Source organism: Gallinula chloropus, assembly GCF_964237585.1.
Source record: "Gallinula chloropus genome assembly, chromosome: 14".
In the NCBI taxonomy this organism is placed as follows: Eukaryota; Metazoa; Chordata; class Aves; order Gruiformes; family Rallidae; genus Gallinula; species Gallinula chloropus.
Window position 1 is genome coordinate 4402380 of NC_140099.1, and position 26112 is coordinate 4428491.

The following is a 26112-nucleotide window of genomic DNA, read 5'->3' on the forward strand; positions in this document are numbered from 1 at the left end:
CCATGTGCTTTGCATACAGACCAGGTACACCACGCTTTTGATGTTACCAGCTCTCAAACGTAAGTTTCAATGATTGCTGCAAGACCTTTTGTTTTCCATTTTGCATAAAGCAGACCTGTGCTTTCCCTCAGTTTTACACCTCTCTCATGGGAACTTCACAATGTCTGTCTGGATTCCTTTTTCCTTCAGATGAGAAAGGAATGATTGTCCTACTATAGGAATGAACTTGGTCTCTCACGGCTACTGGCCAATGACATGGCCAGCACACATGCAGTGGTGGTGCATCAGATGCAGACTTTACTGCCTGTCCCTCTTTTTAAGCTCTCCCCAAAATAAAGCATAATTACATTTCAACTATCAATTTCATCTCTTTAAGCAGTACTAAACATCAGTATTGCAGACTATTAGCATATTGCTTTTATTTGACTACAAAGTGATATCTGCATAGTGCCTTCAGCTTTTTGCTTGTTTTTAAGATGTTACAGAAAGTACTCCACTTCAGAAATCCTTTAATTCCTTAATGAATAAAAATTGTAGGGTAAAGAAGAAGTTAACTAACCAGTTTTATCTTATTTTTCTGAATGACTTCTTTGTTATCCTTCTGGTACAGCTCCATTTTCCTTTTGGTGTTCTCCAAATCCACATTGTTCGTCAAGTTAAACACTGCACAAATATTAGAAAGAAAAGTATTAAGTTGGCATGCATGACTATGACAAAGAAATGCTACTCGTTCTCTATCCCTTCTAGGACCAACTATAAACATCACAATAACAGAATTTATGTAAATATGCCCTGTAAAACAAGACACAATATGCTAAATCACTGCAAACTTCAACAGAAGCCAGCAGAGCTCCTTAAGGTTTATATACCTGTAGATAAAAATTGAGGTTTGCATCTTATTTTGTGATACACGTGAAGTATCAAAATATTATTCATAAAATATTAACCTTTTCAAGCAGCAGTTACAGCTAAGAACACAGTGACTCCTATGAAATTAAATTAAGCTAAACACATTCAGACAAGGCTAGAAACTACATCATTCCATTTCTTAAGATTATCTAATTCACAAAGAGCCTGTTCAAAGCCTCAGTTAGGCAAAAAAAAATTCACATTATTTGATAATTTAAGAGGCACCAACGTACCTTTATGATGAGGAATCTGCAGATGCATCCAGATTAACAGTTTAAGTTACATTCTTTTGATGTCTCTTCATAGTGACAGATTGTATCTCCCGTAATTATAAGCAAGCAGGGTCAGCCAGCTAGCTCCATCATTTAGCACAACATTCCCAATTATCTACACATGGCATGGGAGATACCTCAAGAAATTGAACAGTTTCTATAACCAACAGCTTGAAAGATGTAGATGGTTTGGGTGAATAGTAATTCGATACAATGCCTGAGCCTTTCACCTCTAGGTCACTGGTTCAATTGTGGGTCAAGTGAATTCCAACTGAAAGCCATTATCACTGGGAAGTCGCTTGGTGATCTCCATCCAGAGAGGATGCTAGGCTCGTGCCCATGGCTTTAAATCTATAGAAGACTGCCAACATATAGCACTCAAAGCCTCCAAGAGCTTTGTCATGTGGCTACAGTAAATTTATAAAAGCAGGAGGGAAATTCTCCCTGCCATGGAGAAACCCTTCCCAAGAAAACAACAGCACAGCAATTAAGCAAAGTCAAGTCCTGAGGAAGGGAAGGAGATTCTACTGAAAATGTCAGCACAGAGCTTATAAGCCTGGCTCCTAAATGAACTGAACTCTTCCACCCATCTCTCCCAACCATCCTCACTTCGGAAGTGATCCAAGATCCAGGCTGGTTTTGAGGTTTAACCATTTGACTGAGAATCAACACCTGGGTTCAGTTTCCAACTTCGTTACAGCTTGTGGGCAGGCCACTGAGCCTCTCTCCTGGAGGTGTCCCACCTGTGAGAACCAGGAGCAGGGGAATAAAACTTCCTTTCTCCTGTAATGTCTTCTGTCTCTCCTTACTATAGTCACATGCAGTACCTACTTTGGTTACCTCATCCCACGTGGGACTTCTGGGCACTGCTATAACCCAAACAAGCCATTCACAGTTCAGCTCCTTGGTTTTTGGGAGCAAGTTACCCATTTCAAATCTATTTTATTTTTAACTCTCCGAAAAGCATAACAATTATTTTCTAATTTCATGTTGCAGCAAACATACCCTTTCTGGTCATACCAACATTTCCTTAGTAAAACATGTTATTCTACTCTAATTTTTTTAGTATTTTAATGAAGACTTGACCTCCAACTTTCCAGCCTACAGCTCCCAGCTGACAAGCAGCTTAACATTTCAATATTACAGAAGAGAAGAATTGTCATGTGAAAATGCCAGCATACAACCAGCCCAGGGCTCTGCAGTGACAGCAGCTGCACGGGAATGTCAGCACTTCCTACAACTTCAATCCACACAGCAGCTCTCCAAACTCTTCGATGACGACACAAGAAAGAAATAGCACATGAGGCATGCTGTGCCAGCAGGATGCCCAGATGCCACCTTCAGGTGCAAGAGGAGGAACAAGATATGATGCCAAATGCCTTTGGGCTCCTGAATATCTTGTGTATTTCTCTAAAAATAATCCAGCAATAAGCTGATGATCCAGGCTTTGCAACTACTGCTGCTTGAAACTTTCAGGGGTTTTGTTCCTCCTTTCACAACTGCCCTTAATAGGCTCAACTATTATTTTACAAATCTGTGTTTGTAAAACACAAACCAGAAGATTTAATACTCAGACTGGGGAAAGCAGGCAAATGTCAGACATATGCAGATGCCTGCCTCTATTTAGAGTTACTCAGAAAAGCCAGTTTTATCTTCCTACTTGATATGAAGTAACATTTCCACGTGAGAGATCTGTTCCTGTATCAGTGTTTAAGAATTCTTCGATCCCCACCTGTGTAGCCACCTCAAATGTCCTTGTCACAGCAAGGTGAGACAAGGTTTATTTCTCCTTCTGTTTTCTGTTCTGGATGGAACCAAACCACAGGTAAAATCCTTACAACCACCAGATCTCCTTGGACCATGCCAATTCTGCTCTACTCTGCCACCAGAGGATACAGTAGGGCACAGCAATCAAAGATTCATACCTCTCACACCCTTGAATGCCAAAGCAGATTTCTTGCACTATATATTAATTCACAGCCACTGAAGAGGAACATTATCTTGGTCCTGGCATCTGTTCCTCAAAACCAAGTTGTTCATATTTCAAGACATAAAATCCTGAGAAGCTACATCTTGTTGCAGTAGTGCTAAAACCTGGATGTCTCTGTATCAACATTAGTGAAAACAGCTGTCCTGTAACAGATGAAAACATCTCCCTTCCTACAACAAAGACTGTAGTAGCAAAACAAACTATGCTCTTTGACATCCCACGGTTACCAGTGGCCAATGAACCAGCCAGAACATCTCCCCACATATTATCTGATGTGTCTTTAATGAGTTTCAAACGTCTCATCGCCAATATTTAGAGAATACAAGTTCTGGCCATTGTATCCTTGCAATTACAGTTGACAAGTCCATTTTGTAAGGGGTGTTATGCCACAAAAGATAATTAAGAGATTATTTCTCTTCTCCTTTGTCCCCTCCACAAGTTTTCTGGCATTGAAAAAACAGCAATTATCAAATCAAAGCACACTGCCACCAATATGCCACACCTCACCTTTTACACATAACTAGGACTATGCAGTGGGGTTTTTTATTATTATTTTGTCTGCTTTGGGTTTTGCCAGGAGTTTATTCTAAATATAACTCTGCCAAATGCTGGGTTGGCGGGTTTTTAAATACAAGTCATTAAACTAGAAGAGCCATAAAGAGTTAAAAAAAACCTAACTCATATGCTACACCTGCCCTGAAAAAATATTGGTACAGATCTGAATATGACTGGCAAAGCAGATGGCTAATCTGAAAAGGTTTCAAAGAGAAGCCAGACTTATTTTTGTCCATGTTGAAATATAGCATAAGCCGATATAAGAGGCCTGAAACCCTTCAGGGAAAAGAAACAGAAGCTGTTTTGTATGCAACAATTATTTATCTACTTATCCATCTCACATTGGTTGGTTTATGAAATGACTTGCCTTGAGACATCTGTTGAAGTACAACAGGAAGACTATTGTGTTTTTTCTGAAACATTTCATTCTATTTAGGTAAAACTCCCTACTTTTGAAATTCAGCCTCTACGGGGAGACTTTTGCTGTTTTTCAAAACAACGTTTATTATCCAACTCTACAACAAATGGAAAAATATTTTCCTAGTTATAAATGAAACATGAAAATGGGACCAAAAAGAAATTGAATTATACAGCACAAAAATTTGTCTAGAGACCCAGCATGAATGAATGTCACCCCACTGCAGGGCTCTACGTCCATCAAAATCTCCCTGCTTCAGTCTTCGATACTGCCAATTTTCTGAGACTTCTCCAAGTTCCTTAAGAGACAGTAATGTTACCATGTAAAAATATTTGCTATTCAAATAGTAGGAACATTCCCTCTCCCTCTCTGGCAAGGCAGCAGAGAGCACTCTGCTGAGAGCATTTGATCTGCATTGCTGGTATGAACCAGCCAAGAGATTTTAAATTAGTATTAGTTTGCTATAAAAAAAAAATATTCCTCCCACCCTACTACAAACAACATCTTCATAAATCACCAGCTAGAGATCAGGAATGGCAGAAGAGCAACTGCTTTGGGCTGAGCACTGTGAAGGGAGACACCACCGCTGCCTCAGTGTGCCTGGGGAGCCCAAAGCCAACGTAGCACCTTCTGTTGGTGCTTTCGATGCTTGGGCCAACCTCTGTACTTTCAAGAGGGCTAGGAGAGGGGCAAGGGGCAGAACAGGTGGAATACATCTTAACAGATCCCTTCCAAACAACTTTTCTGTGATTGTAAAAAATAATTATCAGAAACAAAAGAAAGCACACAGCTAAAGCAGAAAAGTCTACTTAGGTATTAACAATTATTTCTGGCTATCCTCAGTTGTCCTTTACTGGGACAATAATTTTAAAAAAAAAAATACCTTAGCATAGTAATAAATGATTGAAATCACTCAGCCTCATCAGTCTAAGAAAGATCCTTCTGACTGGAACATGGTGGTACCAAAGTCTATGTTCAGATGAGATGATTGGGAACTTTTATCAAGGGCCCATTACAATTTCCAGTTCGGTTATCCCCATTGTCAGGGCCAGCAATACCATCCACATACACACACAGAGGGGAGGAAAAAAAAAACCCCAAACCCACAAAATAATAAACAACACAACCCACAAGTGATTACAGATACCAAAATCCTTTCTGCCCAAAGATGGCTCACGAGATAAATGCTCTGAGTAAGACATGTCACTAGGCAGCTGGTATTGCATCAAGTCTTAGAGGAGTAAAACAAGATACAGGAATCCGAAGGGCACAAATACAGTAGCTTCCTTCCAAGCTCAATGTACTGAATGTTTTTAAAAAGCTGTAATTACTATTAACAACTGTGTTGTGGTAATGCCTAAAGGCCTCATGCAGGTATCAGGAGAGCGGTGCCAGGCTGTGTGAACACACATGCTAGGAGGCGGGCCCTGCTCTGCAGAGTTTACACCCCAGGTTTTGAAAAGTTGCCTATGGAGATCATCTGGGAAAGAAGAAAACCTTGAGGGAAGAAGAAAACCTTGTAGGAAGAGGGAGCATAGTTTGCATGATGTCCAGAGCCTGTCACTTTTAACAACACTCGAAAGTTTAACCTTGCCCCAACTCATCATATGGGCATAGACCTGACTTACTCCACTAGATCTTGTCCCCCACCTTTCCCAAAGGCAGGTTTTAACCATTTCACTTTATTTTTTAATTCCCAGTGTTAATGACAACAAACTGTGTTTACAATGTTCTCAAATTGTCCAACTGATTTTTTCCTTCTGGGCAAAAACTTGCTTTAAAATGTGGTTTCTATTTAAAGCCTTGTATAACACATTTTAGCCCAAAGCATTATTTAGTGGCTACATTCAAAACCACTTCAAAAATGTGTTTTTTATAACAGAAGTCTTAAGAGGTGACTACCCTAATGTTTGTTTGACCTTCCCCACACTTTTGCTGCACCACCCAAATCTTTTCTTTAAATAGAAAAAGTCTGTAAGTACAACACGCCTGATACGGAGGGCGAAAATATGTTTCAAGTGAGGTCATGTATCACATCAAGGGAACAAGACAGTGCAATTGCTGCCAGCGTTGGACCAGACCTACCTGTAACGTTTGCAAAACCCACCAGAATCTGCCAGGGTCACATGAAGTATCCTTACACAGGATGTTTACATTTTGTCACTCCAAGCAACAACTTCATTTAAGCCCTCACAACTTAGGAAGCAAGACTTAGCAGTAAAAAGAAAAGGGGGTAAAACTGTGCTTCAGCCTTCCATAGAGGGATAGAAAGTTTGGGGGGGAGCAGTGGGGAGAAGGAGGGGAATCCACTTCCCTGCTCCATAGCTTCCTACACTGGAAGCTTGAACAATGACCATCACCTACCACCTACCTGCTGTACGTTGGCTCCACAAGATGAAACTCTGCACTGCATGGCTGTGCCCTTTCTTTCCTGTCACACAGTTTGTTTTTCCACATGCAGAAATGAGCAGGGAATTCATGCACAGCAAAAAAATTAAATACCCTCAGCAGTAAAATGTGAAGTAACCATACAGAGACACCTTTAACATGTTGTTCAGCCATGCCACACATGCACCAGTTAACTGTCAGGTAGAGAACTCAGCCCAGGAGCAAGGAATGGCTTAGGGAGAGCAAAACAGCTGCAAAGAGCTTTCGTCACCAAGGAAAGGAGACCATGGCCTAAATTTTTATCCAGGGTGAATCCTGAATCTAACCTGTTCTCCAGCTTCTCAATCTGTCTTAAATTAGTAGATTGTAAGTGCCCCCTTTGATGGTGAAAGTTAAGAGCCTTCTCATAGCCCCCCTTCTTTCCTCCCATCAGCCTGGCTGCTACATGAACAAACAAGGAGATAGTTGAACTTCCTATTCCTTACAGTATTTCATGTGTCCCATTCAGGCAACTATCTCCAATTCCCACCAACTCTATCTATCAAGCTTCTTCATGATGCATTTGCAGGGCCAGCATAATTCTTTTCAAAAGGTTACAAAGACCAGCCATGAATTCTGCTGCTGCTAAACCAAGTTACCAAGGCTCTGGAAAATTTTGAAATTTAACAACCTAATCCCAAGAGCTGAAGAATTGTAAAATTCTGCACAAACTTCTGGTAAAAGATGTTGCATGAATGTCATCTGCCCTGTTGCAGACGCTGAAAATCAGCATCAAGTAGAAAACCTGTATTTAATGCTACATAAATAAAAACCAGTTTTCCTTTCCACGAACACACAGATTCTTCCAGGATCCTCTGGCTAAGGAGCAACCATTCTTTCTATTCACTCTCTCCTTACCCCACACCATCCAAAAAACATACAAACAGAGCTACACCCACATCATCTCCAGACACTCAGACCCACGAGCATCCGTGGTGTTTCCCAGCCACACGACTTAGCTCTCCAGTCTCAGCCTTCTAATGCCAACAAAAACATGACAGATTGCTCTGAGCAGTAAGTGTACAGGACACATTCCTACAAAACACCACAGTGTAAAGAGGAGCAAGAGCTCCTTTCAGAAACTGAAGAGGGGGGTAGCATCTCCATGTTTTCTTTCAAATCACAGTCATTCACTCCCTCTTCTTTGTGTTCTAAGCCTCCCCTTCAAACTCCAGAACAAAGAAAGAAAAACCTCAGAATCTCATAAAACCCAAGGACCAAGTCGTTTAGGAGTCACTCCTTTGAACACATCCTTGTTTTTCTAAGTAAAACCCATCACTCCACCACAAATCACAAGTCACCCTAATTAAGAAGAAAATAAACTCCGTTGATAACATAGTCACTTCCCAAAGGGCAAAGTTCTGCTTCAACTAATCCAAAGAAATCAATATCTGTTCCTCAACCTTCTCTTTCTGCACAGCAACGTAAAACGCTACCACAGTGGTATGTAAGGTCATCAGCTTCAAGGCAGCCTCAACTACTGTACTTGCAGAAGCCAAATGATGAAAGACACCATATGGCTTCTGTCATGGTAGATAAAGCTAATGGAGGCATATAATGAAAATTTCAATTTCTCCTCTCTGTGTTTAATCTTCCCCAGTGCAATACTGACAATCCCCTGCAAGCCTTTCTTTTCCAGCTACGAAGCACTATTTCCTCTTTCAATCACGGGGTTTTTTTCACTGGGAGATAAAATGTTTTACTTAACGATGTCCTACAGTTCAGCAAATATGATTAAAAAATGTACAGAAAAAAGTAATTAGATAAACATCTGATACTCTGATAAATCCTATTAAAGAAACTCAACTTAGACATTCTCATAGGCAGCTGAGTCAGAAGATAAAAGCCTATGGTCTCAAGAGCACAGCACATCAAAAATGCAAGCATTAAGACTTACCAATTTCTTCTATTTCTTCCAGGAAATCATTATATTCACTTAGACTGGCAAAGTCATCTTCTCTTTTATTGTATCTTCAAGAGAAGAGAAACAGTGTTTATATTAAGATGTGATTTCAACTCTACAAGGCTCTTGCTGGGAGCATAGTAAGGATTGACCTAGTTTTACCAACACTGTGCTTTGCAGCTCCCACAACTGACCAACGTACAGAATCTTTAAAAGGAGACAAAGGGGCTTGTTTCCAAGGGAAGGAGCCTGTCTGAGATAAATCACTGTTATCTTTGCCTACTGTTTGCCAATTCCTTTTCCAGAGTTACAGGTAAACAGGGGCACAGAGGGCTAGCACATACTGATTCCAAGCTGGCCCTTCATCATGAGAAATCTGTTAACAAAGGCAGATTCAACAGTAACACCCACAAGAAAAGCTTTTCTAGATGTAGCAGAAAAGGGAGTTTGGCCTTGTGCCAACAACGGAAAACATGTGTCAGCAGCAAACTGTGAAAATGCTAAAAATTATCTTATTTCATATCAACAGACCATACCAGAACTCATTTATGCAATTTTTGATAGCTGGAAAAAAGTAAAAAGACGAAGGGACAACTGGCTAGAACATGGACAGCCTCTGAAAGCCAAGACTTGCAGGCTTTCTTCCCAAGAAAACACAAAGCCGAGATTCTGCCTGCTCTGCAGACCAAGATACATGACACCCAGCCATATAAAAATCTAATCCCAAGAACTCAGGCCAAATTCCAATTCGGGGACTTTTTTTTCTGCCCACTACAAACTAATCTGGCAAATCCAAGTAGGCCAAGCATTTTACAGCATTTCTGTTCTAACACCACTTCATGCCGTGTTTCGTCAACTAAGCTGACTTCGTTCCAGTTTGACTTTTGTTAACTTCAGTAGACTTTATAATCAAACAGCAAAATTATGACTGCTTTCCACATCAACATCTAGGTATTCAACAACACAATCTCCCCACATCTCAGCAAAATCATGTGATTAATTTAGCATTGTGCCCAGATAAAGGCAGCCAAGCTTACAATTTACCTGTACGTCATTTTTGCACACACACAACTCTCTCCAGCTTTGTTCCATTCCATCAGACCCTCTCTTACCAACACATGAACTGTCTCGCTTATTTTCCTTATAAAATGCTGTTTCTTGGCCACAAGGGCAGAAGCAATTTTAGACCTCATTTATCTCAATTCCAAGAGCTCTGAAATCCACATGACAGACTAGTAGTGCAAAGCTTGTAAGGAAGTATTTCCATGAACAATTGCTGTGTGGAGTAGAAAACAATGTGAACATAGCTTCTCTTTTGTCCATTTTCATTTTGAAGGGAATTGGCCTTCAACTCTCAGAAGAGGTCTCCAGGGAACAGAACAATCAAGGTCCTGTTTCATGCCTCAAACCCATGTTCACCCCCTCAGAGGGAAAGCAGCTGTAGTCCTCAATATCTAATCATCTCCATTTAGGAGGCAAATCTTTGCCAAAGTAGGCCACAGAGAAACACCCACCATTTTCTAATGCTAAGCAGGAATCCCTCAAGGCTAAATTAAGGATTCAGCCCTCAGTTGTTGCATAAAATCAGATTCTCTGAAATCCCTCCACGCTAAATGAAGTCAAGATTTATGGGTTGTCACTTTAGAAAAAAAAAATCTCTGTATTACTGAAGGAGCAAGTCAAGTTTTTAAAATGGCAATGCATCCATCCACCTTCTCTTAACTGACCACACTCACATTTTCAGCACTTTCTTCCGAATTTCCACTTCCTTGTCGACAGCAGGATCCTCAAAGAGCTGCACCCTGAAGTTACTCTTCCGCAGGGGAGTACCGCACTCCTGGCAATTCCCAGCCCCTCTCACAAACAGCAGTTCCACACAGCTCTCACATCTAGAGAAGAAAGGAGGAGGTATAAAGGCAGATACATGTTAAACAGTAACTAAAACGCTGGATTGTCCCCCTTTTTCTGTTGTTGACACACACGTTGTGGTGTACATAGTGCATCTCCCCCCAATTTTGCCATTTCTTCAGCACCCAACAGTGGCAAGGAGACAAGGGTTCTCCACCATGGCTGAAAGGAAACAATCTCAGCAGCACAAAGGCATTTATCCTCCCTTTGTGGAGACTGAAAATTAATCCAAACACAATGATGGGGTTTGTGTCAAGGGGGAACTTGTTTATTGACACCACCAAGCTCACTTCGTGTAGACCAGGCTGCAATACCCTTATTTACTCTGAGCACTACCCTGCTGCACAACAAGCCTTGTTTATCTTCTTGATGCCACTCACAGCACAAGCAGGGATACAAAACTTGCCCACAGCCTCTCAAGCACCTACCAACATCACCATGATGGAACTGCTATGACAAACCTGAGCTAAACTCCATCCCAACGCAGCTAAAAGCCAAAAATACCATTTTAACCAGCGACCAGCAAAACACAGCTCTCCTGAGCTTTCTGTTAATACTCCTAAAATGGCACATAAAATGTACTTTGCAGACACAGAAATAAATCAAAACCACCTTTCTGGTTTTATTTCACTCGCGTTAATGAAGATTTCAGAGTTTTTAACAAGACACTTGCTGACCAGTCAGTTGGCATTTAATAAAGGAAAAAATACACAACAGGAAAACCAACTTGAAAAAAAAAGGTACCCAAACTTACTTGGGTACTAATAATGTGCAAATTTCTAGCAGAGGACAACACCTGCTGCAGTCATTTCCTACTGCTGGGGAGGCAAAAGGGGTGTCTATTTATAGCTTCGCTATATTGAAGCCAAAACAGTTGTACATTAAGGGCCAAGATGCATTGTACCTTCACAAGCCTAGCACAAAAGCTAAACAAGTTAAGAGAAACAATGCTGACAGGGTTGCGAAGGATCTTAAACAAAACTCTCAGCCTGCTGACCTACCCCCAACTAAACTGGTTCCAGCGCTCACAGAGGCAGAGCTGGCTACAGCCAACCAGTTCTACCCAGCTTTGTTTTCAAGATTAGAAGATGCAAAACAAATGCAATTGTATCTCACAATTAAAAAAAAGAAAGAAAAAAGGCAACTTTGTATTAACATCAGCAGAACTCCAGTTCCAAAATGCATCTTGCACAGCAGCTGCCAACATTAAAGGGCAAACCCTGAAGTTACTTCGACATCTTCCTGCCCTGGAATCCCTCTAGTTAGAAACCCAAGCACATTTAAAACACAATTTATCTGGGAAGGGAGAGATCCAACCTTTTAGTGCACTAGGCCTGGGACATCAGCTCAAGAGGTATGCTTCTTTATGAAAATATTTTAGTTTGCTACCCATGGCAGCAAGAACACTAAACACAGGAGAGAAGGCAAATCAGGGAAGGGGTTTCCTCCTTCCTCCCCAACCTGTCTGTGCATCCAAGAGCCCCGTACATAAGGGCAGTTTCACTGTCTTCTTCACTTTGGCAGCTCATGCTGTTTATACGTCTCACTCAGCACAGCAACCAAAGCACAGCAAGAAGTCCTGCCTCCTCTTTCCTATTTTTAAGTTATAGAAAAGGGAGTGTAAAGCTACAGAACTTGGCAGGTGGATCCAAGTGCAGGTGTTTGTATTGGGTTTTTTATCTCGGTATTGCCTAAGGACCAACAGAACAGGGTCTCCATGTGCAAGAGACATTATGCACAGACAGTAGCACCTGAAACTACTTCACTTTCCCTCCCACCCCCTTGCCTAAATCAAAGACATTTCAAGTTTACACAGGACTTGAAAAAAGTCCCTCCTTGGAAAAGCACTTTGTACAAGTGCTTCAATGCCTTCCCAAAGTGGAACCAGCCTTTCTAAGGCTAGAAACTAGCTTTCCATGCAAAAACCCACAAGTCAACATGTCACTATGGGAATCCCACATCAGGTGATCAAGTTCTTTTTTTCTCTCACACATATTCACATTCGTACTTATTCACAGACAACTCCTCCTGAATTCAAAAGGAGTTATACAGGACAAGTCAAGGACAGAGCTGGACTCTGTCCTGCTCCTGCCTCCTCTCCATCTCCGGATAGATTTAATACACAAGAGATCCCAAACATACTTCCTAGCAAGTCTGTCATTCTTGTCCCCAACAGATTGCAGCCATTTCCCCAGCAACAGCAAACATGTTGGGTCACGTGTTTCTATCTCAGCCTTAAAGGAGGAAAAAGCCATCTCCTGAATCCCTCCAAATGAGTTCCTTTTGGATTCAGCACAGACCACTACAAGCATATGCAAACACCAGGAAGGCAGATGTTAATAAAGGTGAGTTTAAGAAATTATTTCATATATTGCAATAAAGATTTCAAAACCTGACTTAATTTTTTTAAGAGATTCAGCAGTTTCTGTGACTGCACCAAAAGGTACCCAACCCATGCACCACCCAGACAACCCAGGCAACACAATGGACACCCCAATATCGCAGCTGGCATCACAGAGCTCCCCCATGATCCACAGACCTTCAGGTAATCCTTCAATTTCTTTGTGAGTCAAACTCTTCTCCATTTGCCTTAGCGGAAAGACAGTCAAACTCTGGAAGCAGGACACCATTCAGTACATTATTTATTGGCCAACACATCATACATACATGGCATTTACATTTTGCAAATAAGCAAAGCATCAGAACACCAGCTTAATTCCCCTGTGCAGCATGGCCAGGACTGGTGGCCTCATGTTTTCTCCAATTAGGTGCCTCAAGTTATTTTTTTTTAAATATGCACACGTGTATTATGTATGCAGACATGCTACATATATAAGTTGATGACAAATGTTTATGCTTAAAATCTATATATTTGTTCAAAAGTTAGTATGTCTAAAGCCAACAGTGTCACACAAGGTGTAAACACACACTCAGGGTGTGATATTGCCAATTCTCCTCTTCACACTGAGGTTGCAGGGCCTCAGTGATCCGTATTCTCTTTCATACACTCACTAAAAGCTTTCATTACCTTTCAGATTTAAGTTTATATCCTGAAAACAGGTAATTTAGATTAAAACATCTATTAAAAAAATGCCCAGGGATCTACATATGTGTGGACAATAGGGGAATGTAATCAACAAAGGCAATCAGAGCACCTCAAGGAATAAGTGTCCTGGTCTTCCACACCAGAATAATAACCATCAGTCCACTCCTTTTCATTTCCACAGACACTGGTTTCATCTGTCTTGTTCTTCCCTTTCACCCCCATAAAATATTAAACAAGTGGCTTAGTCTCTATGCAGCCTTTTTTGAGGAAAGCAAATAATAAAGCATCTAGATGGTTTGGCACCATCAGTGCACAAATAGCTCTACACATCTTCATGTCAGTGTTCAAGGACGTCAGGCTCATACTGACAATGCTTCTGGTGCACTGCACAAAACAAGCAGAGGTTTTTCTCCATAAAAGTATTAGGTATCTATCAACTGAATTACACTTAGCTAGAACTGAGTGTTTGTTTTGGACAAAGTATTTTCAAAGGGTACAAAAGATCTGTGCTGAATCCTTCACAGGCATTTCATGGAGGGATGATGGATAAGGAATCAAACCTCTTGGACACTGAAGGGATGAAAATGGCTCACAACTTTAGCATACCTTGATGGTGCTCCTTACTTTGCTAACTTAGTTAACAAGAGAGCCAACAAAACAGAATAAAGAGCAGCTATTTGCACAAGCAGGAGTGCAAGTTATTATTTCTTTTAAAAATTCAGATTCTGCTGAGCATAGCAAAAACTTGCAGAGCTTCAGATAGGTACCCATTAATCATTTCAGAGTAAAAAAATCTTTACAGCTTTTGCTGTTGACTAGGAATATTGCAAAATGAGTTACCACCCTTCTTTACAAAGGCTATTTTTAGTAGTTATACTTATTAAACACTATCAAATATTTAAAATCTCTAAGCCCCTCTTCTTCAACTTCTATAACCAAGATGTTTCAGCTATTTAAAGTAACATGCAAAACAAATGAACCTCTCTACTATGGATAAAAACAGTTTAGCTTAAAGAAATAATACAGCATTCAATATATAGCCAAGACCTGAACCACAAACAAATGGAATGGAAAGAATCAGCAGAAGAGATATGTTTTCACTTGTTTCAATTCTGATGTCAGAGGGAAATTTACTTACAGAAATGGAATGACTCTTGATTTATGGCGAGGGAACATTAAAAAAAAAAATCAACAGAAAGCACACACGTGAGAAAGCTTACAGAAAGACATCTACATTTTAAGTCAAAGGTGCTTCTAGAAACATTCACAGGCTTTTTCCTTAGCTTGGGTAAGACATATTTGTGTTCTTGTACAGAGATTCTTGAACTGAGACAAGAACAGCCCAGTTTGGAGTGAGCAGCTGTCAAACCTGTTTATTTTGCAACCTTCAGTACATTTAGCAAGTTCTTATATCCCACGGTGATTTCTGCTGCATACCCAAGAGTTCATCTACCACTGCAGTTGGCCACTGCAGGTTTATTTTCTGTGCTGGTGGACTGAAGGCTTAAAGGGCAGGCTCTTCCCTGAGGCTGCAGCAATGAGGAGCTCTGGGATCCAAGGAGCTCAGAACAACTGATCAAAAGCTATTTTTTAACTCCATGTTACAGATTAGGGATCAAAAGCTGAAGAAAAAGAAATGTGACTGCAATAAAATCAAATGTTTCTGAGAGCTTCGGATAAAGGAGCTTATGAGATCAGTAGCTCCCAAATGAGAATGGAGTTGGAGACAAAGAGTCTTGTCCTTTTCACACATCAGCCTCAAGAATTCAGAAATCCTTATTGAGATACAAGTAGAAGCAACTGGGCCACCTCTTCTCTGTCCACCAAATACAAGAGGGAGCTGGGAGAAGATACAAACTACTCTCCCTCTAAGCTGTGATTCTATGAACTGCTGCCGATGGGGATTTTGCTGTTCTCACCTTGTAAGGAGACAACTTCAGAATGCTCTTAAAACCCTTATTTGGCAGAAAACCCCACAATGGGCCTGTCTTCAACTAGTAAATAAACAGGTCTCACAAGCAGCCCACGCGCCACGTAAAGATTACAGCTTCTTGTGGCAATAAAACACATCTTGGGTTTCAGGCAGAAATCACAACTCAATCAACAGATGAGGTTTTTGGGTTTAAAACACAGTTGATAAGATATCTGCAGTTGTCTGCAGCTCCCCCCACTCTGCCCATAGCAGCATGTACTGCAAGACAAAGTCTGAGAGATTACTTTGCTAACGTGACCGTGTCCACACACCCACAAAAAAATTATCAAGGCTCCAGAGAGCTGATCTTAACCTCCCCTTCAAACCAGAAAGCAAACTCAAACTCTCTGCTACTTTTCCTACATCTGTATTATGTCAATTCTCAGCATCATCTGCCAAGATGCTGAGCATATAATCCTTTTAGACTATTTCTATCTTTTGGGAGAAGGATGAACACACACACACCTCTGTTTCATTTTTGTTCTGTCTGGTAAGTTCAGCTCCGTATTTCAGAAAGGGGGAAGTTACATGAGCCCAGACATTTCAAAAAATTTAGGTGACACTCAGCCAGAGTTAACCTTATTTTCCAAACACCCATCTACATACTCTGATATATTGACCAGTTCATCCCAACTGCACTCACCAGAAAGAAAGCAGACCAGGTAATGGTTGAACTACAGCCTTGAATGACTGGCATTTTAAGCAAAAAAAGACATACTGAGTCAATTAATAATAAACAGAAACATTTCCACCACCCATTGTATTTCAACATCCATTACAAAACCATTTTAAGTGTCTTGCAGCAAGTCAAAACTTAACACAGATTTATCTAGTACAGATGAGGCTTTTCTTTTTTCCAAGGGGAAAAAAAATTAGAGAAGAATCTTCTATGGTATTATCTCTGCATATTATGGATTAAATATTTCCGTAGGTATTTAAATAAGAGTGGTTCTTTATGAGATACTGCTGCTTAGTCAATTAAGCACACAATCATAAAAACCGTGTCTTACAGCACAATTATGTCTATTTGGTCAAACAGCAGGCCAACAGTTGACAGCCCAGTTCTTGACACCTCAAGAGCAGCTGCATGGCATTGAGAAATAAGTGTTTTCACAATGACTAGGCATACCAAAATTGGCCAAGAATTTACCCAATGTACCAGAACAACTACTTCAAATCCATTACAGTCTACTGGGCAAACACATGCACTAACATAATAATTCAACTATGTCAATAACCCTTTTATTATGCTTTATTCTCTTTGAGTAAGAAAGTTTGAAAGTTTTGGGGGTTTCAAACAAACATCAAGTTGGGATCAGGATTAACAGCTGCCCACAGCACACCTGAACTTCAGACAAAATTTGCCACATCTGTCTAAAATACAGGAACTGTACTTTTTAGACACGATCCAGTTCTATATTGCCCATTGTCACACAAGACAAACATACTTCTCACCCCAAACTCCATACAAGATGTGTTGATTCCTTCTCTTTCCATACCCATTTGCACCCACAGCTGACAGGTCTTACTAACTCAAGTATTTTGAGCATTCACTTAGTTTTACAAAACACCTGCATATGCCAGAAATCACACTGGAAAAAAAAAAACACAAACAACAGAAAATAAACTCTTTGGGGACCCAAAATAGTCACAACAAATTTTTACTTGATCTGAAACAAGGCTTCTATTTCTGTTCTGTACTTTTAGCTCATTTTACAGTACAACAGCAGCATGTGGAAGCAAGACAAGGAAATGTGGCTGTACAGTAAAAGGGGGAAAAAAAAAACTTTAAAAGGTGCTTGTCATGATAGGACATTCTGACCACATTACTGAGGGCTTGGCACAGGACACTCCCATATTTCATGTCTAATAAAAAATAAAGTTGAAGTTGATAAGATACATTTCTGTAAGAGAACCAGGCACATGACCAAGGTTTTCCATAGAGCCCGTGGTGAGTTAGGGTCTCAATGGCAAGTGTCCAAATCCACCTCAAAAATCAAAACCCTTACCAATCCCTCACAAATGTACCTGTTGAATGATCTGAATATGTTGGCTCATCTCTCCCAGCTTTTGGAAGGAACCAAGCCAAATTTCTGCCAAGAGCAGAGGCTATTATTTCACTCAAAGCATTAAAAGTGTACAGTCCAGTTTCCTTAAGCTGTTCAAATACAGAGACAGCGTGGGTGTATGTATACACGCTTAACAACATTTCAAAAAGTCTGCTGGACCAGTAACTGCATTGTCAATGTCCTGGATAGTTTTGAAAATGCTGTTAGTGCTTAAAACCCAACGTGTAGTGAAGAAGTGTCCTCTGTACCCTTGAGCTTGCTTGGTTTCAAAAGGCTGAAAGAACAGTCTGCCACAACAAAACGTTTCATGGGAGCACCTGCATAAATCTTGTTTAATAATGCAAGAAAAATCAACATTTTCCAGTTACATAACTTGTCAGAAATGAGTGACCAAACTCAAAGGTTAAGACATTACGTCCCATTCTCCTGGACAGCAAAAGCAGCAAACAACCTGGAGTACATACATGCAGCCTAGGAACATTAAAATTGTGCTTCCACATGTTAAATCAACACCAATGCCAAAGAAGCTGCTGTAATCTGCCTCACACTTCCACACTCTGTCCTCTCATCAGGCCAGAAACAAACATTTGTGCAGCCACAGAGTTATTTGCTGGGTCACTTTTCACCCAGATGAACCCCCATTCGGTTCACACAGGGTTCATAAATGCTTCTACCAATGCCAAGGTAGGAATGAGCAACCAGGGTGAGAAAGCTTAAGCAGGATGTTGTCAAATACAAAATCTCAGGCTAAGCTGGCACATCACAGCACTGCCATGAAAGTCTTGGGAGCCAGACGTGTTTAAGACTCATTCGTTAGGGAAGGTGAAGTGAGAACAGCGACTGTGTTTACCACCTGACAGTGGGGTTAGGTGCCCAGCAGCATGGGTAGGCACTTTGGTAAACACTGCTACATACCTACACAGCTTTGCAGATCTCCTCTCCAAGCGGAACTAGGAGAACCCTCAAGTGAACTCCAGGTCCCAACAAGTTCAGCAGCCAAACTTCCTGCAGACTTCAGACAGGTTAGGGCATCCCACAAACAATGCTCCCATTCAGGCGGGTTCTGCCTGCGGACCGACACCGAGAGGGCTTGGACAAAAGTCCACAGCCCCCAGCTGCTGACACGTGCGCAACACGAGGACCAGAACCAGCACAGGTGGGGGCTGCAAAGCAAGGGAAGAGGATGGCACCACAGCAGACAAACCTCTGCACAGTTTTAGTTCTGGGCTCCTTGGTATAAAAAGGACGGGGATCTCCTCGAGAGAGACCAAAGGAGGGCTACGAAGATGATTAAGGGCCTGGAGCATCTCCCCTATGAGGAAAGGCTGAGTAAGTTGGAACTGTTCAGCCTGGAGAAGAGAAGACTAAGGGGGGACCTAATTAAAGTTTATAATTATCTGAAGCAGGGGATGCAGGGGGAATCAGCCAGCCCCTTTTCAGTGCTCTGTGGGGACAGGACAAGGGGCGATGGCTTCAAGTTGGAGCACAGGGAGTTCCGCACCAACATACGGAAAAACTTTTCCCCAGTGAGGGTATCAGAGCCCTGGGACAGGCTGCCCAGGGGGTGTGGAGTCTCCTTCTCTGGAGATATTCGAGACCTATCTGGATGCCTATCTGAGTGATATGTCCTAGGGAGCTGCTTTGGCAGGGGGGTTGGACCCGATGATCTCTTGAGGTCCCTTCCAACCCCTACAATTCTATGATTCTATGATCAAAACTTGATTGATTTGGTACAATTTTTTTCACCTTGTTGAAAAGAGAAGGTAAGATGGTACCGCTCTGTTTATCTTCCTTTAATAGCTGAAACAACAGCACAGAAGAAAAGCTACAAAGTTTAGATGAACATCCGCTCAGCAAAAGGTGCTGGCCATGACTCAACAAGTCATCATTCCCCCCCCCCTTCATCACTCCAATACAGCCTTAAGGATCAAACTGCTTCCCAAGTCTGCTGCCTGCTCAGTGAGACAGACAAAAGCACCAGTAGCCTTTGACTACTACGAAGTCAGTAGTATTTTCATTGTGGAGAGCACACAGGTTTCCCAGACCAGTGAAGGTAATTTTACATCATATCCCAACTCCCTATTGGAATTTTAATTGATTGGGGCATTCTTTATTTCCTGCCCTAAAGCACCATTTAGAATTACTTGCTAAATCTCTGTTGCCTTTATTATTACAATTTGAATAGATAGATGTCAGAGAAGGAAGAGTGATCTCTACGCAGAGATATATAAATACCTTAAATAAATACCTTACAGATCAGAGTCTGAATCATTCTTAACATTTAGTTTCAGAAAATCTCATCTGAAGGTAGAAAAACAAACAATAACCCAACTCAATACCATTTCAATGCCATCTTTCATCCAGATACAGGTTTAATCCTTCAAGAAATAAGCCTGGGTAGGTATCTTTTAGAAAGACAGACTGGCATTTTAAAAAAAGCCAAATCCACTTGCAAAGAGGGAAAGGTTTGTGCATTTCTGGTTTTGAAGACATGGAAACTACAGATATATTTTAAAATATCGTTGACACACAAGATATATATAATGAAAAACAAAAATTACCAACTGTCTAGGGCTTGCTGAGCAAGTTCACATCGGTATAATTAAACACAGCAACAGGGGTGCAAGAGACCCCCAGGGTCATTCCCTGCACTGCTGCTGGGCCATATATTGAACTGTCCAGGGCAACCTGCACAATGATTGTCCCTGCACATGCCACACAAGAGCTCTGCAACCCAGCACTAAGGTTTTGGCAAATCTACTTGTTTTGTAATCTAAAAAGGTTAAAGGAGATGTAAAGAATGAACAGCAAAACCAGGTAAGGCATCTCTCGTTCCAATGGATTTTTTTTTAGGATAGTCTGTGCTAGCCTTGTGCCTAAAGCTCCTCTGTGTCACGTCACTTCCCACGGATGGCACTTCTGGTCCACCAGTGATCTTCAACATCACGAGCACCTTGCCACACTGTGTGGCCACAGTCTCCAAAACTGCAGCACTAAAAACCGAGTTACTAGAGTTACAGGTCTAGTTTGAGTTTCTGTAACCTAACAGATTTTACTGCATTTTCCTGAAAAAGCTTCTTTATCTCACCAATTTTCATTTTCACCAGTGTAAGTGCAAAGGAGATACTCATTAGAAAATCCCAACAGTAGCAGTTCAAACAGCTTCCCTCCACACACACACACACACACACACACACACACACCCGTCTCATTTGGGAATCTCCTACTTCCTACTGATTTTTAAGGGTCATTCCTCACTTCATTTTCACATAATCCCTAAACAACCATTATCACATCTTTTCACAGCATGAGATAAAATATAGAGTGTGCTTCATAAACAATGGAGACCTTAAGATTACATTCTTGGTGGGACACAGCATGGTAAGTATTTCAGGGATGTCCTGAACGGCCAGTGGAACAATCTCAAAAACAAATATGCTTCGACTTATTGAAAAAAAAGAAAGAAAAAAACACCCCAAAACCTCCTCCCCCCAGCCCAAGCTGGCCATTGAACAGGTCAGATTGAGATTTCCTTCTTAAGGGTAGCAATGGTCCTGAGCTACATAAAACCATTAAAAAAATGCTATTTTGTCAAGCTTAACTGGCAACTGCTGTTTTAGAACATTGCACCAGTTGGTGAACATCATGCAAACTTTTGGACGCTAAATTTTAAGGTGACATTCAACACAACTACTCTTAGAGGAAGGTATTTAACAAAAATAATGAGGACGTGGCAGCTCGTCGTTAGCTACGCTGGCACCTCAACTACTTCCTACAGACTGGAGGGAATAGAAACCCAGCCCTACTTGAGTGCAGCTAGACGTAGCTTCACGGGTTATCAAACAGGACTCAAAGTAAGCAAATACATTACTCACCATACCAAAGAGGTAACACAAACCGTTCTCCAAGCTGCAGCACATTTCAAAACATTTTATCTTGATGAAAATTTGTGATGCATATTCATTCTTGTAGTATTTGTTAGGAGAGACAACAAAGAGAATCAGCTGCACCACGTGGGAGCAAGAAGTGAAGACAACATGTATTAATGATCAAAAACACAAAAGCAAAAAAATCATTGTATTTTAGTAAAATACACAATATTCTTATTTGCATTTATATCAGTACCTGTTATGCCACAAACCACATGGAACAGAACAGCCCAGTGGAGTTACTCGGCAGTGGGCGCAGACATCAGGAGACACCACAGAGGATATGGGCAGGATGACACCCAGCTGCCTCCCCGTATTGGTGAACAGATCATGATGGAATTGTTGTCAAACAATTTCAAGTCTGATAAGTATCCACAAATCTGTTCTTCATTATGTGGAGTTCCTCCCATGCATAAACTCAGAGAAGAGCTTTGTTGGGTGTTTGCACATGGCTCCTTATTCCTGCCTGGAAATAGCTTGGCAGAAGTATTTTTGAATGTTACAGCATAAACCCCACCTGCCTCCCTCTGTAGGGCTGGTCTAACTTACTCGTTTTGCAGAATATTTCTGTTCATTCCTATCTCTGCATAATGTTACCCATGGAAAAAAGAAAAGGTCTCAAAATTTCCATTCACTATTTCAGCTGTAAATATCACACAGACAACCAAAACCCACCATCATCCACGGCTACAGCCTGATGCCGAGTCCCTCTAGTCCCACTGATTAGGTAGAAAGCCACTGAAAACAAGTTAGGAAATGGAAATTTGGACATCATTTGAGCTTCTGTTTTATCCAAACATCAGCTGAGAAGCGTTCAACAATGCTGCAGGTTCTCTCATAAACTCCACGCTGCTCCATAATTACAGGGGACCTGCGTGTGTATTCAAAAGCAGCATTTATTTAGGCTCACAACAGCTATATTAAAGCCATGTGTAAAGAACATTGTTCCTGGTCTGAGAAACAGTGACTAGTGGTTTTGTTTTCCATATAAATCACACAGAATAAAAGCTTGATATTATCTAATGCCACCAAAGCAGTCCAATTAAAGCAAATCGGGAGAGTATACCCTTGAGCATGTAACTCTAGGAAGACTGGAAGCCTTTGAACACATATTTTTATGCTTTTTATATGTTCCTAGAGTCATTCAAATAATCAGCTTATACCTAATAATGAAAATATTTCTTCATCCACCATCACCCACTGAAGACAACAAAATCAACACATGAATTCTTGATTCTGCAGACACTCCAAGAAGCAACAGCCACTAGGATATTCCCAGATGACCAACAGAGTGGGGAATGCAGTAAAGAAACCCAAAAAAGCCAGGGATGAGTTGTTAAAAAAAACCAGAGTCCCCTCCAATTATTGCCATTTTAGATTCCAATTTTTCAGATTTGAAAGCACACAAGCTCCATACTGTGGCACACAGTTGGGTAGGTGGTCAGCTGTGTGCTGAGGATCGTGACTGTTCTGCAGCAAGCTTACTCAGACAGCTTTTGCCATTTAAGGGTTTGCTCACCCCTCATAGATAAAACTAGCATCTTAAAAAAAAAAGGTCCTTCTCTGATTTGGTTTAATTGCTGTTACACACAAATGCAAGAAAGACCTTTTGCCACAGTCCATCCTTGCAAGATGAAGTCCTTCAACTCATCACCTATACGTATGATAAGCAGTATACTTGACTTAAATCCATGCCTCTGCTATTTATAACAGAATTTCAGTGAGTTCACTAAAGCTCTCACACGTGACCTTAAGCCACTTCCTTAGCTTTGCAGCTTTTAGCTAAAGGGCAATCCAAGCTGCTTCCACTCCCCCAAACCACATGCAGCATTCTGGACAGAGGTATAAGGTGTTCTACTGTCTATCAGTATTTTTTTCCAAGAAATGTTACGATGCTACAGAAAGGTGATCATCTTACCTGCATCCACAAAGGATATAAGCCAAGTTTATTAGTCCTAAATAAATAAATAAATAAAGGGGATCCAGAGATAAGGAAGATATGGGGGTTTGTAGATATACTGAGGATTGCACACTGGCTATCACAGCTACTGTGAGCTCAACAATTAAACCCTGGAAAGAATCCAGTTACAGGCACAGGCTGCAGTTCATGACTGATGCTGCCATTGCACAACAAAAGTATTTGAAAAGTAACTACAGCCTTTTGCATTTACAGCCTACCCTGGGCAGAAAACACTATACTGGGTGTTTTCCTTGGAAAACCCTGTAAAACAAGTTTGGTGACACTCACTGCAGCTCGACCTGAATCCAACAACAGTTAACGAGTTTTACACAATTCTCCAGTAAAAAACATGCAATGGTTGGTCAAGAAAAATCACAGAGATCAGGTCACATTCCCAAGATTATAGAGTCCAACACAGAAAAGAAATATACCTCTGCCTGTAGTGGTAAAGTCTGACCATTACCTGCTGCCCTACCATACCAGCTTCCTTCTAGTCTTCTGGGGCATGTAAGCCCCAACATCAGAACGATCACCCTATCCTACTTAGTTTGCCAACAGCGGTTGACAAGGTCCTTAAAGAAATGTGTAAATTATTTCAGCGATTCTAGGGTTGTACATAATATTTTCCCTTCTTTTAGGAGGCTTTGACATGTCCCCTTATGCTCTGTGCTGTACCACCACAACATGCTGAGTCTTCAAAACCATTTTGTATTAAAAAATAGAATACATGACTCAGATTGTTTAAAGACGTATATGCTTACTCAAAAAAATACTCCACCCCAAAATATCACCTCTAATAGCAATATATGTTGTAGTCTCCAGAACTGTCAAGTACTTGGCTACAAAACTTTCAAGCAATAGAACAGAGGCACCTGTGAAACACTGGGTTTTCTTTAAGAACTGCAGAAATCAGCATTATTAAACACCCCAGGGGAACTTCCCTGCTGATCAGCCCTTATGCAAATTTAATGCAACCGAATACCAAGATGATCAATTTTCACCTTTTATCTGGAAGCTCTCCATGGAAGAAAGACTTTCTCTCCCACAAATGGGTATTTCCTGCTAGTCATTCCCTCTTATCTGGTTGCTGAAGTCCTTGACAATACCAGTTCCCACACTCTCACTTCTCAGGCAGCCACCCTCAACCACACAGATACAATCAGACTCAACTGCTACCCAGACTCTATATGTGGCATTAAATCCCCATCAAATACTCGTAGGCTTTAAATAAGAAAGTGTTAGAACTGAAAATGTGTGTAGTGGAGGCAGCTTAAATATGACATGGTTTAATTGCATAAAGATGTGAATGCACTAATAAGATAATAGTATGGTTTTGTTCTGCTAGCTAGGCAGCGATTCTCACTCTGGGCACAAAGTCAAACAGCACAAACTGTCACCAGCACCTGCATCGTACCCCCACCTACACAGCAAACAGTTGACAGTGAAAGAAACCCATGTGATTTTTGCTCAGCAGCTTTTAGCAAAACCAGATTCAAGTGAAGCGAAATGGTCCATTAAACAGCCATGCCAAAAGTAGTTTGTTTTTCACAATTCACAATCAGTCACTTTTTCCATCCCCAAGATGCCCATTTAAGAGGCATGTAAAAACTCAATACTTTGTCACAGGTAAGTTAAAAATGTGTGTGCAAGCTGTAAACTGCTGCTTCACCATTCCCAGACATAACATGTCTATCAATATGTTCAGGTCTTTCTTACTATGAAAAAAAAATCTGGCCTGATCCCTCAGGCAGCTACTACCAGAGAAGTGAGATGGCTTCTTGGCCCTCTGGGAACAGAGATCTCAAGGAAGGAGGAGAAACAAAACCTCAGTGTGTGGTGGGCTGCAAGGAGGTCTTTGATCCAGCTCCATCTACACATTTGAACAGTGCCATAGATATCACCAGTAAACAAAAGCTCTGTCCATTACAGTTTGCAGTTTATCAGACCCCTCAAGACAATGGGCGTACTGAAAGCAAACAAACAAACAAACAAACAAAAACACTGCACAGAAGAAAATCAGAAAACAGATCCAGACACCTGAGAAACTGCTTATTACATGATAATAATTCCCATATAACTGGAGATTTTGTTTTCCCTAGCAACACAGTGTGGATCTAGGGCTGCCCAACGTTCCCCCCCTGCAAGCAGCCCTAGCAGTGAGGCCATACTTAGGCCAAATACTGTGGAAAATTCATCTGGAACAAGTTTCACTTGCTCTTTGCTACAGATAAGTACTCCGGAGTCTTTGTTCAAAAACAAAGGCTATAAAGCAGTAATACATTATTTAAGGGAAACTCGAATGCTGTTTCAGAAAAGCAAGAGCCTAAACTTGACGTAAAAGCACAACAACACTACAGCTCTGCTCTGTTCCACTCAACAGTACCAGCAAGGATCTTCCCACTTCTAAAAAAAAAAGGGATTTTTTTCCCTCTGATCTGCAGGAATGACTTGGGAACCATCACATTCACATATGAGAAAAACAAGGACAAGAACTGCATTGCCCAAAGGACTCTTCCAAGACACAGATCCTGTACTGGAGTTGAAAGTGCACATATTTGGGCAAAGTACCAAAAATACAAAGAAACTCACTCTTGGTTGTCCTTCCTGAAGATCACCCTGCTGTAAAGGTCACACAGCAGAAATGCTTCCTCTGTATTTCATAGGCTGCTGATGCCACCTGGGGAAAATGCGTCAAGCCAGTCACTCCCAGTGCATTAAGGAAAACCAGTTACAAGACAAAAGCCTTCCTCAACT

General features: G+C 41.1%; 1 protein-coding gene across 1 annotated transcript in view; it reads right to left on the reverse strand.

The window, feature by feature from the left end:
• The window catches only part of MNAT1 (MNAT1 component of CDK activating kinase), a gene marked incomplete at its 5' end in the record, with an annotated part of 120491 nt that overhangs the window by 75020 nt on the left and 19359 nt on the right, over nucleotides 1-26112 (reverse strand). Inside the window, 3 exons of the mRNA XM_084270510.1 lie at nucleotides 560-663; nucleotides 8469-8542; nucleotides 10211-10363. Of these exons, the coding sequence (XP_084126636.1) occupies nucleotides 560-663; nucleotides 8469-8542; nucleotides 10211-10363 (331 nt within the window). The remainder of the gene's footprint in view (nucleotides 1-559; nucleotides 664-8468; nucleotides 8543-10210; nucleotides 10364-26112) is intronic.